This window comes from Fulmarus glacialis, unplaced genomic scaffold (assembly GCF_000690835.1).
Source record: "Fulmarus glacialis isolate BGI_N327 unplaced genomic scaffold, ASM69083v1 scaffold46763, whole genome shotgun sequence".
NCBI classification, from domain to species: domain Eukaryota; kingdom Metazoa; phylum Chordata; class Aves; order Procellariiformes; family Procellariidae; genus Fulmarus; species Fulmarus glacialis.
This window is the reverse complement of record NW_009203215.1, coordinates 1-14,344: the sequence shown is the minus strand read 5'-3', so window position 1 is coordinate 14,344 and position 14,344 is coordinate 1. Positions and strand designations below refer to the sequence as shown.

General features: G+C 35.4%; 1 protein-coding gene across 1 annotated transcript in view; it reads right to left on the bottom strand.

Moving 5' to 3' along the window:
* LOC104070972 (protein MRVI1-like) overlaps window positions 1-13,132 on the bottom strand; it is a gene marked incomplete at its 3' end in the record, with an annotated part of 28,597 nt that extends 15,465 nt beyond the window's left edge. Inside the window, exons 1-3 of the mRNA XM_009574558.1 lie at window positions 13,064-13,132; window positions 6,529-6,629; window positions 3,615-3,685 (exon numbers count right to left, since the gene is read on the bottom strand). Coding sequence (XP_009572853.1) covers window positions 3,615-3,685; window positions 6,529-6,629; window positions 13,064-13,132 — 241 coding nt within the window. The remainder of the gene's footprint in view (window positions 1-3,614; window positions 3,686-6,528; window positions 6,630-13,063) is intronic.
* Between the last annotated feature and the right edge of the window lie 1,212 nt (window positions 13,133-14,344).

The following is a 14,344-nucleotide window of genomic DNA, read 5'->3' as shown; positions in this document are numbered from 1 at the left end:
CAGGTTGGAAAGGACTATTGGAGGTCATCTAGTCCAACCTGTTCAAAGCAGAATGAGTGGTGAAATCAGACCAGGTTGCTGGCCTTTCAAGACAATCTGGTCTTGAAAAACCTCTAAGGATGGGGATGCAAAACCTCTCTGGGAAGATCGTTCTAATGCTTGACTCTACAGTGAGTGAAAAGTTCTTTATACCCGCTTAGAGCTTCACTGGTTTCAAATTACGTCCATTGCCTCTTGTTGTCCTGCCATGGGCCTGGATCCATTTTCTTGATAATTTTTCTCATTGGTATTGAAAAGCTGTATTAGGTTTCTCCTAAAGCCGTGTCTTCTCCAGCCTAAATTAGGCCAGCTCCTTCAGCCTGCCCTCACAGGGCAAGTGTTTCAGCCCCTGGACCATCTTTGTGGCCCTCCATTGGACTCACTCCCATTTATCAACACCCTTCTTTTATTGGAGGTCCCAAAACCAGATGCAGTTTTCTAGATGCAGTCTAATGAGTGCTAAGTAAAAGGGAATGAATACTTTTCTTGATCTACTGGCTAAGCTTCTATGAGTACAGTCCATGACATTGTTAGCCCTCTTCACTGCAAGGGCGCACTGCTGGTTCATGTTCAACGTGCTGTCTACAAAGGCCTCCAGGCCTTTTTCAGCAGAGCGGCTTTCCAGCAAGCCAATCCCCAGCCTGTACCTACTGCAAGGGGTTATTCTTTCCCATATATAGGACTCTGAATTTGTCTTTGCTGAATTTCATAAGGTTCCTACTGGCTCATTCCTCCAGCACGTCTAGGTCTCTCTGAATTGCAGCACTGCCCTCAAGCATATATTAATTAAACTCCCGCAATTTGATTTCATCTGCTAATTTGATGAGAGTGCACTCCCCATCCTCCTCCAGGTCATTGATAAAGATGGAAAGCACAACTCATTTTCTTGAGTGGGTTCCAAGACACAGCCAAAGGCCAGCCACAACAGCTGGAATAGAAAGCAGGTTTGAAGCAAAGCTCTGTCTTCAGCAGAATGACATCTGGAAAGGTTTGTTTCTTTTAGAGAACCCTCTCCCTTTGCTAACGTCTAGGCAGCATGACCAACCAACCAGTCACTACCCTCAGAGCCAAAGTATCCAACCAATATTTTACCTGTCCAGTTGTCCACCCATCCAGATCGTAAAGTCCTAATTTGGATACCATATTTAGGGGGAAGGCTGGGGGGGAAGGGAGGAGCTCTTGCTACTGCATCTCTGAATATGGAGGGATAATCATTCTTCTGTATAAGTCTGATTTCATAAGTTCATAGTTCCATAAATTTATTTAGTTTCCACAAGTTTAGTTACCTCTAAAATCAATTGCTGGCAAGCAGGATAGATTTCAAATGTTCCAAGTTCTCTTAAGTGGATCTGAACTGATTTATATGGATCTTATTTCCATCTTAGTTTAATAGGACATATAAAGGAAGTTTCTCTTTGAATGCAAGCAGCCAAAAAACCCCATTTTACTCGTGAATTTAAAGGACCAATTACAAAACTGGAGCAAATGCACAAGAAGTCACAACTCTTTGAAGCCTCCTAACAATCTTTCGGTGGGCTTTCTCTTAACTACGTTTTTATAGGCATACTGATACAACTGAGTACCCAGTTACGAAAGTGTCAGAATCACAAACTAGTAAGGATTAGTTCTGACTGTTACTGATATGAATAGTTAGCACCTTCTCTCTCCATGGCTGAGAAGCGAACTCTAATACAACAGTGGAAATACTACTTACTTAAAATATTTAAGAAAAAGGCAATGTTAAGGATGTTCTGCTAGATTTAAAAATCTCCCATTCTCTATTTGTGTGAATCTAGCCCAGCATCTCAGGTGTATAAAATTATTATTGTATTTTTGTCATGTCACAAATATTAAATTAATTCCAGCAAACTAACGCTCATAAATCCACAAAAAGGGAATGAAATGTGTAATAATACATTAAATTCTGTCTGAAAGGGTTCTGGCCTCTCTGTTTTGACCGCCGGAAAGAAAAAAAATAAGGTATATACACTGTTAATAGCAGAGTGAGTTTGGGTTACTTTCAGAAGTACCAATTAATTTTTTATCTCATGCAATACCTCCTATATAAGAGAAAGTAGAAATGTACCTATAATTTAGGGAAAATAGTCTTAGCTGTAGCCATTTTTCAACCCTAGGGATGCATGATCTACTATCAGCACCAGATCAGTACTTCTTACAAGAAATATTTGCTGAGACTGCCAGGAATCACTTCACTATTGGAAAATTCAGAAATGTTCCATGAACCCCCATGCCTATGTTCAATATATTGATCAAGAACAATCCCACACATCTTAGTTTCTCAATAAAAACACATAAAGAGGACTTATTAATCAGAGTCTTTAATAGAATCTCAATTACTAAAAGCAACCTGAGTTGATAAAACAGAATTTTTATTCTGAATATTTTGAGTATCAGAGAGGTAGCAGGGCTCTGATGTTTGCTGGTGCCTTAGTAATGAAAAAAATAGATACAGATGCGTCTGTTTCAAGATGCCAAAGAACTACGTTCCTTAGTGATACTAGAAAGGTGCTTCCCCTTTAAAAGCCTCTGGGACTATTGGAATAGTCACCTGATAAGCTTGGTTTTAAGTCTGTCACAAAACCAGTATTTTTTTTAAGCTATGCAACGATCACACAAGTCCATGATTTTACAAAAAACTGTTTTCATGCACAGCATAAAGCAGTGATAATTGGCTCAAATTAAGTTAATGGCTGGGAGAAAGTAACATTGTAAAGATAAAAATAATTTTTAAAATTTATTCTAAATTTCTGATTCCTCCCCTCATCCCCCCATTTTGGTAGGAGGTCTCATATGCTTATTCCTTCATCCTTTACATGCAATAGTATAAACATTCTATCAACTTTGTTCAACTTTTACTTTTAAACGGAGACAAGTGACAATCCAAATGCAAACATACCAAGACTAAGAACTCATGGGAGCTTTGCCACTGACTTAACAGGATGAGCATTTATCTCAGTTCATAGTACTCACAAATCTGCATTCACATCATTAGTCCCCTTGAATAACAATTTACTCCACAGGTAGCTACCGGAAAACTAATAGAACTAATTATGTAGTAAGAGACTAATTAGAAAGTGAAGAAATGAAGAAAATCTTCCCCTGGATAGCTTTTTTTTATTTCAAATTTAATCTGATATGATAGCCAAACTAAATAACTTGGGACTTAAGTGTCTGTTAAGCTCCTTGCTAAAAAACATTCCAGTTGTTCAAAAGTAATAAAAACAGTATTATTGAACAGTATTTTGCGTACAACAAGAATTTTAAGCATGTATCTCCAGCCTTCTAAAAATGTTAAGCTAACACACCAATCTAACAACTTTATGAAACTAATAATATGCATATTTCCCTGGATCTGTCTGCATGCAATCCACTTACGATCATAAACATTATGATCACAATTCAACATGCTAGCAGTATTCCCTGTGCATGCATTACAGAGAGTATGCACAGGAAAAAAGCTGTATTCAGTACAGTCAGGCTCTATATTTAGGTCTTTATTGCATGTCACATTTTCTGAGAAAACATCCTAGCTTAAATGAATAATCACTTCTTACCAACAGAAGTCAATGAACATGTTGGATTCCTAGTGGCACGGTTAGAATGTCTCCTATGAGGACTACGAGGCCTAGAGAGAAAAATGAACAAACAAAAATGATGGGAGTATGCCACCAAAAAAAAAGTTCTACTTCTCTATAAAAATTTAACATTAAAAAGAAAGCACTTTTCTTTGATTAAAATAATGAAAACTAAAAGTTTTTATTGCAATTCCTCTCATCTCCAAACAACTGGAAAATGGAGGAAGATTGCAGAAAGAAGGAAGATTACAGAAATTGCTCTCACAAAGGAGTTCTGACATTTGCTGATAACCTCATACACTGTGAACTTTTGATTTCTTAGAAAAACTACATTTCTTTAGTTCATTATCATGACTTAAAACTCATATAAATATGGTACATTGCAAAAAAAAAAAAAAATTAATCTTTGTAAATTGTTAGTGCTTCCTAAACTAAGTTTTATGACTGAAATAATTTCTTAGGCTCCCACATTGACACTCCCATATAGCAATACGGGAACTTTCTCGATTGAAAACCAGGTGAAAGTCTCAAATGACTGCAGAAAATTAAACACTGATCCAGCAAAGAATGCTGCTTATAAAGGGCTGCATTGCAATTCTGACTCTTAAATAATCTTAACGTTTGGAGAAGTACACTTTAAAAATACAAGCAAATTATAGTATAGATTTATGATCAATACTTTCTGATTAATTTTTTCTCATATTTTAAGTCTAGTGGCAGGTCAATAAATTAAAAATCCCAGGTCAAGAAGTATGCTTTATCAGAAGACTGAAAATAACCTTAATTCAACTCAAAATTGAATTGAAGTTTTCAACTTCAAACAGGATTATTATTTCCATTCAACAGCTTACTTTCACATACGCTTAACCTCAAGATGGTATTCTTGCCCTGTCTACCTGAACGGGTCCAAACATCTGCTTCAAAACTCACTGTACTATAGTATTCAAGCTAGACATTTAAGTTGTCCAACTGTCTAGCTTAGAAACATTATCTACTTGAATTCTCAACTGATTGATACCTATTTTATTTCACAAGATCAGGAATGTGGTCCTATCCCAGTTCCCAGGTGCCACAGAAGTTTCTTTTGCAGCTTCACCAAAACAGTAAGGAGGACTGAAGGGATACAAGGAAGGAAGGGAAAGAATAGAGCTGGAAAAGAAGCCTACACTTGTTGCACCTGTTTTTTAGATAGAAAAAAAAGTCCAGTAACTCAATTTCCACTGCTTTCAACTCAGGACTTTAAAAGAACTGAGCATATCTTAATTGGCTTTAGAAGAAAATTTTTAAAGATGCTGGCTAATAATATCATATTATTCTAATATCTCAGAAAATATCTTATTAAACAAAGTTAGCCAGCAATGCCAGACTACCAACAATTTTTGTAAGAAAACAAACAACATACAATAACAGTAGCTTCACCAGCATCACCTTAAGTTATATAAAACAGTATGTGTTTTAAGTCAATACCAAGATAATATGCACAAGACTGGAAGGTAGATTTATTCTGAAAGATATATGTAATATGCTAAACCTGTCGAAAGAAGATAAGAAGTATTTTCAGCAGTTCATAAAACTATAGAATGCTAAGTATAAAAAAAAAAAAATACTAAAAAATACTTGCAAAAGCTATTATTAAAAATGCAAAGTATTTTTATGATCATAAGCCTTCCTTGGAAATTTTCTGCCTTCACAAATAAGCCTTATTATACAAACTGTCAAACATTGCAAGTCCATCTTTTGCCAAAAACCTTCCTCCTTCATTAAAACACACTTTAGTAATTTAAAGATCATACAGATGGATTGATTTTAAGAACAACATAGTTTGTTGCTGCATTTTCCTTTCAATAGACAAAACAATTACAACAGATTGCAAATATTCTTGCTACAATGTCTATTTTTCAGCATGATACTAAGAATATTGTAATAAGATGGTAATATAGCTAGTTCTTTAATTCAAGAAGGGAACAGACAACACAGGCTTTGTACATAAGATACACTCATTTGCGAGAGTCAACACTGATGGCTGAGCGTACCTTAAGGAACTTACATCTTTAATATTTAAAAAACAGTGATTTTTTTTTTAAGTCTTACAAGGATTAATTTCTTAACTCTACGTCAGTCTACAAAGTTCTTATTGGTTCAGTGGAAATATTTATATGATTAAAGGCAGCACTACTGGTGTACGTATATAATTAGTAGACCAGAATTAGGGATTTAGCTACTGAATTGAAAAACTTCGGGGGGAGGGGGGGGGAATACTTCAGGAAACACAAAAATGCTCAATTGTACTTTTTTTGGTCTCAGTTGCTCATTGACTGGGTATAAGTAAAGGTTAAAATTTGGATAGAAGGATAGTATTGCACCTTGACATGCACAGAACACGAGGAATCCAACTGTCAGTCATCCTTGTAGTAGGTGTAGGATTGTAGCGCACACATGCACACCACTGTATGTCTACAAAAGGATTTGACCAAGCAATTTTTTTCCTCACCAGGCCATATTTTATTTGCTAGCAAGAAGATGGACTTCAAAAGTTACAGCTTTTAGTCCAAATTATGCAAAACTTTAATTTACATTTTTGTTTTAGTTTCAAATTATGCTATTTTGAAAGATAAGAAAGTTCATGTAAATTTAAACCATACTGAGTCAGGTTGGCAGGCTTAGTATTCTATGAAACTCTACTCTTTTAGTATCAGTTATATTCCTGTCCCTACCCCCTTCCCTGCATCCAAAAAATCATCATCAAAATGCAAAGACAATATGATCAAATTACAAATAAAGATACAGCAATAATATTTTAATACAATATAAATTTCAAAGCAGTATTTTAGAAACACAGCTCCTGGAATTACTGTACAATTTATGCATAGATTGGTAATGTATTATATAGTACCTGTTAACCAGATTTTTATCAATTTCTACATCTGGCGTAACAGCATTCTCTGGAAGAACAATAGAAGGTGTACTGCATGTTGTCCCTTCAACAGTTGTGTCCTGAATGGTTTGTGACAAATATAAAAATGTAGTTAAACAGAAATTCAAAACACTGAAGATTGTCGCTCTTTGTGGAAAATAATGTGTATTGCTCAATTTAGCTAAAAGAGAAGATGCCTGAACTAAGTGAGAATTAGCTCTTATTTGATAAAAAAAATGTGAATTGGAAGGCTTTATTTAAATTGCTAAAAAGAGATGATGGAGACCTGGAATATTTGTTTTCTTTACAAATTTTTAATGCATGCAAGCTAAATTCAATAGGCATGGAACTAATGAGAAAGCTTTAAAATGGTAGACAAACTGATTTTTCACACAGCAAACCATTCCTCTACTGAAGTACATGTACAACACTTAGTGAACTCATGAGCTGAATGCAAGAGCGAAAAGCAGCTATGTATAACAGGGCTAAAGTAGGCACACAAAACCTCCAAACGGTACTAGTGTGCAATGAAAGCTTGAATAAATGCAGTATTAAGTGTACACATGCTATCCAAAAAAACAGAAAATAATTACGAGGTTATCTTGTTAATGTTCTACTTGGTTTTCTCTCCCATTAATTGGAAAAATATTTTTTTAAACTTATAACTGCAATATTTAATAAAATACAATATAATTTTTAAGTGACAAAAGAAACTGGCACTAAATATCAATGTATGCTTGCCTTCTTAAAAAATATGAGAACTTGTCCCGAGAACTTACTCCCATACCTTCTACCACAATGATGCCAATCAGCTGAAGAGAAGGAATCTGTTTCCTGTGAGATATCCCAAATGGAGATACATCAAGTTGGAATAAAGAACCGTGGATTTCTCATATGTGGTCAAAAAATTATGACTTCTACCCCATGTACTACATTCATATTAACACACACACACACAAAAAAAAAAAAAAAAAATTTCAACCCCTGTACTGTTGAAAGGCTACATAAGCAATCGGGTGTTTACAATCAGTCAAGAAGTTCAAAGAAGTGATTCACATAAAATCATGCACAGGGGGGAAAGTGTAGGCACCTGTTAGAAGTTGCAATTTTTATTTTAGAGTACAATCATGAGATAAGTAGAACATATCATAGCAGTATGAGCATTTATAGCTGGAGGGAAAACTTCCCAAAAGTGGCAGGGGACTGCCATCAATCAACCTGTAAAATTTAAAGAATAATTTGTAAATTCTTAAATCCTAATTGCTTCTGCTAGGCACTAGTATGTACAAGTATTTTATTTTAGTTATTTGAAGTCTAAATTTTTCTTGAAACTACATCCCAAAATTTCGTAAGAAATTTTTACTTCAGTTGGCATTGGATTAGAGAATAGAATAGAATAGAATGGAATAGAATAGAATATTTTCAGTTGGAAGGGACCTACAATGATCATCTAGTCCAACTGCCTGACCACTTCAGGGCTGACCAAAAGTTAAAGCATGTTATTAAGGGCATTGTTCAAATGCCTTTTAAACACGGATAGGCTTGGGGCATTGACCACCTCTCTAGGAAGTGCTGCTTCTGAATTTTCTAAAAGAGCATGTTTGCTATCCATGGCACAAAGCCAATTACATTGAACTGTTATAAACATAATTTTGCTTTTACTGAAATAGCATTTGCTGTCAATTTTGCTTACTCCTTTTAAAAATGTTTACCTACTAGAGGTTGACACAAGTGTAATGAATTCAGAATAACATTTATTTTAGTAATATTCATTAAATAGGCAGGTAATAAAACGCTGTTATAAAAGTACTAATTTAGGCATTTACAGAATGAAGCATGTAATAGCTGACAGTTTAACAAGTCAACATTCTAGGAAAGAGAAAATTAAATAATTTCAATTGTTTGAAACAAAGCCCATCAATGAATAATTCTTTCAGTTGTCTATTGTCATGTGGAGCAATGAGCATAGTCATAAGGTTTGTTACAACAAACAAGTAGTCGAGTATAAATTGAAATGGAATTACATATATCCAGAAAGCTAACAGTTACATGACTGCTAATATCTATCAGATACAATAGAACTCCTTTCAACATCTCTCCCAGTGCTGCAATTTATTCTTCTTAAAATAATGTATTTTCTGATTAATTCAAAGAACTCTAGAAGCATTTTGAAAATGGTATAATATAAAGTATATAGCATAACCCTTCTTCCTCTCAAAGGAGGGAATAAATATGCTTTGGTTTGGACATCTGATTTAGGATTCTTGATTCTGCTGTAAACAGCTTTTTTTTTTTTTTACTAAAATAAATACATTCTATGCAGCTCCACACTTCTATACTCATAATTCTCACATGATATTCCTCGGCAAGTTCATATTGTCAGTCACAGGAGAGCAGGATGGGAAACATGCAAAGAAAATAATAGGAAGATTTAAGTTTAAGAAAAATATCCTTGTAATATTGGAAATGTTCGAATGTAAAAGCATGATATATTATGTGATTCAAGTGCACAACTGACATTGTATGATAATAGGTTGAAAGCAATTTTTAGTAGTATTCTTGAAAATGTTACTAAGTAACAATGTATTTTGTTTAACAGTCAATAACAAAAATTCAGGTGACTGCCCTGCTTGTAGGGCAAAGCAGCTCAGTACACATGCACATTGTTTATACTAATCTCATGACTGCCAAAGAGCAAAAGCTTTTGAATGACGTAATATCAGCCTTAAAGTCACTCAAGTCCATTTTAGGACTCTAAAAACTGCTCATTAAAAAGAAAAAGAAAAAGAAAAAGGCTGTAGCCAAGGCTAGTTCAGGTCAAGTAGAATACATTAATCTTGGTCAGCAGCTATAACAGTACAACTCCTACGCAGATGAAAATTCATGCCGCCTATTGTCCAAACCTATTGTACATTTGCATAGGAGAGGGGCATGAAGAGGTAGAGCATGAAGCTCTTTGCAGGGCCAGCTGGCTTGAATCAAAAGAAATCAGGCTGCTATATGCAGATCCTGGAAGAGAAGCTTTAACAGGAAGCTTAAGCTGTCTCACAGTTGTATATCTGCACAAAGATGATACAGAAGTTTTCCATCACGCTCCCATTGCCTGCCTGTAACTGCCCTCTTCGTGTTAGCTTCCAGAAAAGTCTGCTCTTCAGCTATTCCTAACAGCTGCCTCATCTCCTAGTACCAGTGACTGCCTGCTACCAAGTCTTTGCTTCCTTTTTGTTTCAAGCCCTCCTCCCATAAAAATGTAGGGTAAAACTGACTCGACCTCTATGGCTCAGGTGGGAACAGATCCACATGCTCTACAAGGATGATCATGTGCCATCTAGTCTTGCACGGAGGCTTGTGCAGGGCTGAGAGAATGGCACGTGCGGTTTGGTACATAACAGAAGATCCAAGAGGCTCAGGGATACTCAGGGTGGATAGGATCTGCAGACAATCTGGCTGTTAAGCTCTACGAAGCCCTCACTAAGCATGCAGAAAATACATTTTTAGAAGTTTTATAATCCTGCCAAATTTGGATGGATTTGAACAGTAATGGGGGGTGGTGGAAATCTCTGCTAAAAGAGCTACTCTGCCAGGACAGTCAGATGATAAAGCTTTACTGTATACCACCTGAATTCTTTAAAGCATTGGGGAAAAAAAATCCTCTGCCACCTGGCCATGTTCTTAGAAATTAATTAAAGTTCTGGACTGAATTTCAGAACAAATTTGGCCTGAAACAGACACTTATGTGAAAGGCCTCAGAAAAGTTATGCATCTCAGAGAGGAGTCTTTTGAGTGAGATGGGGTTTTAAATAAGCTTAATTTTAGATGTTTAAGTGAAGTGCTGAGCTTAGAGTTTAGCAAGTAAGGTAATGATATTCAATTGTAACTGCATCTAGTTCAAACAGACAGGATAACAAAGTAAACATGAGACATCTTCAGAACAAAACAGATAATATGCAGTGATTTGATAAAAGTACAATACAAATTTAAACAGGAATAATAAAAAAGAGAAATGCAGAAGCTTGAATGATGGAATAATCAGTGTATGAGAAACATTATGAACATCTGAGACAGACTTTTCCTCAGCAGTCAGAAGAGCCAGTGAAATAGTGTTTGGCATACAAAGAGAGGAGAAAGCTGGAAACAGAAATAGGGATTTTTGATTTAAAAAGAGGGAAGGATGGCAGCTCACTAACCCTGAAAGTTTAGGGAGATTTATAGGCCACTATAAATCTTAACATAACTGGTAAGGATCTAATTTTGTTTGCTGCAGGTACATGTTACATGTATAGAAATTACATTTTTAATACTAAAAACCTGAAATCAGTTTTTAAGGGTATAAGTGAAAGCATATTATAATATTACATTATTCTATGTGAAACAAATCTAATTAAAATATGGAAATGCCTAAAAATGACATCTGACTATGAAGTTCTATGATTTATGGTGGAAGAAATGATTCTGTATAAAACATTTCTGAAGTGTTCAATAGTTACTGTAACAAGACAGCACACAAACTAAGAGTTCAACTACATACTCGTATGAATACTTTGATGAATGTTGTTTAGAGTTAATCAGAATGGTGAACATAGGCTGCTGTAAGAAATACTGAAATGGAAAACCATATTTGTTTTCTCAAAATGAATTTGAGAAATATAACCCAGGTCTTCCCATCATGTAAAAAATACTTAAGTAAGCAAGAAACTACATGTGCTGTAAGGTTCGTTTTCTTTTTCTCAGAACTGTTTTGTGAAATGTGTGTGCATTTGTGCATGCAGGGAAAAAGTGGGGAAGCATCTCCTGAAACAGAATGAGGAAATTGTTAGACACCAGACAGCACTTTAGATGAGATTCCAGACTTGGAAAGTTTGTTCAATGGCAGAAAACAAGTCCACCAGTTGTTAGTTCCTTCTGTCTGTTCCTTCCTTCTCTTTGCTTGCAAGTCCTTATCTCACAACGATAAGCTATTTTACTTATTACATAGTCATGCCATAGAACTTGGACTGCAGCAAGACCCAAGAGTGATAACAGGTATGAATAAGATCAAATCCTCACAACATTGGCTAGTTACAATCCTTAACTTAAGTAGGCTCATGAGCAGTGTGTCGGTTAAAATCCTTCCACTGTTACTTTATGCCTAAAAATAACAATTTATCTAAAAGAAAGCGTTTTGCACAGTTAACGGATTCATGAATTATCACATTACCATAGTTGATTTAAGACCTACCTCTAAAAGGCCGGTATAATGTATTAAAAAATTATTTTAAAATTTTTTTTTTTAGATTAGGTGGTTGGAATTCTTCATTTCTCCCATTTGACAAGCACGCTCAGGATTAGATTCATTGATGTCTGTTAGCTTTTCATATTTTTTTCTCTTTGGGTATGTTTTACCCAGAAAGTCTTTTGTACTAAAATACTCGTCACATGGTGAGTTAAAAAAAAAAAAAAAAAGTCTTCTTGACCTAATATATGTTCTCAGCTAATACTGTAATGAACTTACATCCATCTGGGGTGTTTATCTTAAGCCAGGAAACTAACACTCAGCACTATGTGCAATTTAGATGGAATGCATGACAAATCAGTGTAGGGCTTACTGCTGACAATATTTTCCAACAATGTTAAAGTAGCGGATGTTTTCACCTACAGTGTAGAATACAGTGTCCTCAAATCCAGTGACAGTGATACATTTTTAACTGAGGATGTGCCAGATTATAAATCCTCTCTTTCTTTACACCAGTTTGCATAAAACAGGATGATCTGCATAACCTGTGATTTTGTAATCAGAGTAAGGCTCTTTACTTCAGCTAAGCTAACAATTCAAAAAAACCTCCACTTTATTAGAACATAAAATTACTGTTTATCAGCGGTATAAACAATTCAAAAGGAAGAATTATCATCTCTTATTGATTTTTTTAATTTATCTGCAAATAAAACATGTAAAACATGCAGATGCCACAAATTTGAGTAGCAAAATGATGAATATGTCTGGGGAGCACCTACCTGCTCTCTGTATAGTTCCAGTATGTGTTCAGCTACTGCTGTGGCAAATAAAGCACTGAGAAAGACTACAAACCAAAAAGCAGATTTCCATCTTTCACACACACATGAATTGCATAGCATCTTCTATATTTATAAAGGCAACACTAGATGTTTCAAGACTACTGTGAAGTACAAGCCTAAGTTCTTTTCTCAAAGGTTAAAGTTTTCTGTAATAACACCACAAAGGACATTTTTTGACAGCTTTGATATACATGGTTCAGAACAGACAAGACATATAAGCCTCCAGATCAAATTGATAAACAAATGCTTGAGCAATTTCAGTTCTCATTCCTTAGTCTATAAAATATTTGAAGAATTCTAAGAATATCAACTAAAAGATCATTCATAGCTTCATCAATTAATCAAAACAAACTAATACATAGCAATGATTAGTTTTTATTTTATAAACTCTAAATACACACAAACAGGTTTCAGCCTTACGTTTCCAACAAGTGCTAGAAAACACCTTTGTAAGAGTGCTTACTTTGGCTGGAGGAGAACTATTGTGTTGTGCCTCTTTTGATTGTCCCTTGTCTTCAGGTAAGGTTGGCATGGTGGACAGTGTGAAGCACGTGGACCATGCACTGCTGAGAATATCTGTTTCAAGTTATCCTGAAGGCATAAGCGCTGAGAGGCCTTGTGATCCGCAGGCTGTGTAAGATGCCAAAAATACAAATCACATCTGTTTAAAACTCTATGCTCTAACACTGAGATCACTTTACAATAACAAACAGCATTAAGGTTTAAAATTAAAAATGTTATCTTGTGTTTTATCAACTAAAGCTTTCAATGTCAAGTATAACTTAGTAAATGCATTCAAAACAGACAACCTTCCGTTCTTGTTGCTATTTCCATCTCTTCCCTCCATTTTACAGGGGTTTTTTTCATTACTATGATTGTTCTGGCTGTGACCAAACTACCCTCTCTAAAAATCCTGGAAGAAGGCAACAGCATCCTGGATATCCGTAATATGCCTTTTAGTAACTAACAAAATCCTAATGCTACAGAGTGTGATCTCAGATCTCAAAGGAAGGAGTAAAACTGGAAAACCAGATGGTGGCACTCTTCCTTTGAGCAAGAGCAAGGCCTAGGTGCATTGTGCACACCTGGTGTACATCTGCACAAGACAACATTGTGGAAGACACTTCCGAAGCAAAACAGCATTAATGCCCAAATGGGAAAAAAAAAAAAACCCCACAAACCCACTGCCTATTAGGTGAGAAAATTCTTGTTATTAGTATCAGCGGAAGCTACTGCCTTCACAAGTATATTATTAGCATTAAAGCCTGTACAGTAGTCTGAAGGTGAGAAAAGTTAAGTACTAATCCTTATAGCTACAATGTATGTTTTACAAGACTTACTATGACACCTACTGGATAGTTAAGGAACAGTCCTCATAAATAAATCATTCAACTCTTTGGTGGTGCCTACAGATGACAGACAATGCAGTTATCAGAGACGTCTGGTACACAGTTTCTGTCTGGACTCGTAAGAGCTAACTATATTCCCTTTACAGTTAATTCACAGCTGTGTATAGAATGGAGCTATACACTCAAACAGTAATATAACAACTTCAATAGTGTGCCAAGGAGATAAATATACCCAACAAGCATAGGTTCAACCTCCAAAACATGTTACCTTCTCCCAAACCTGAACTACTAATCTCATCTCAATTCTTTTATTCTCCTAGAAATCAAGATAGGTGGAACAAAGAGGTTGAGATGGGGAGATGATTTATCTTATATTTACATAAGATAAATATTTA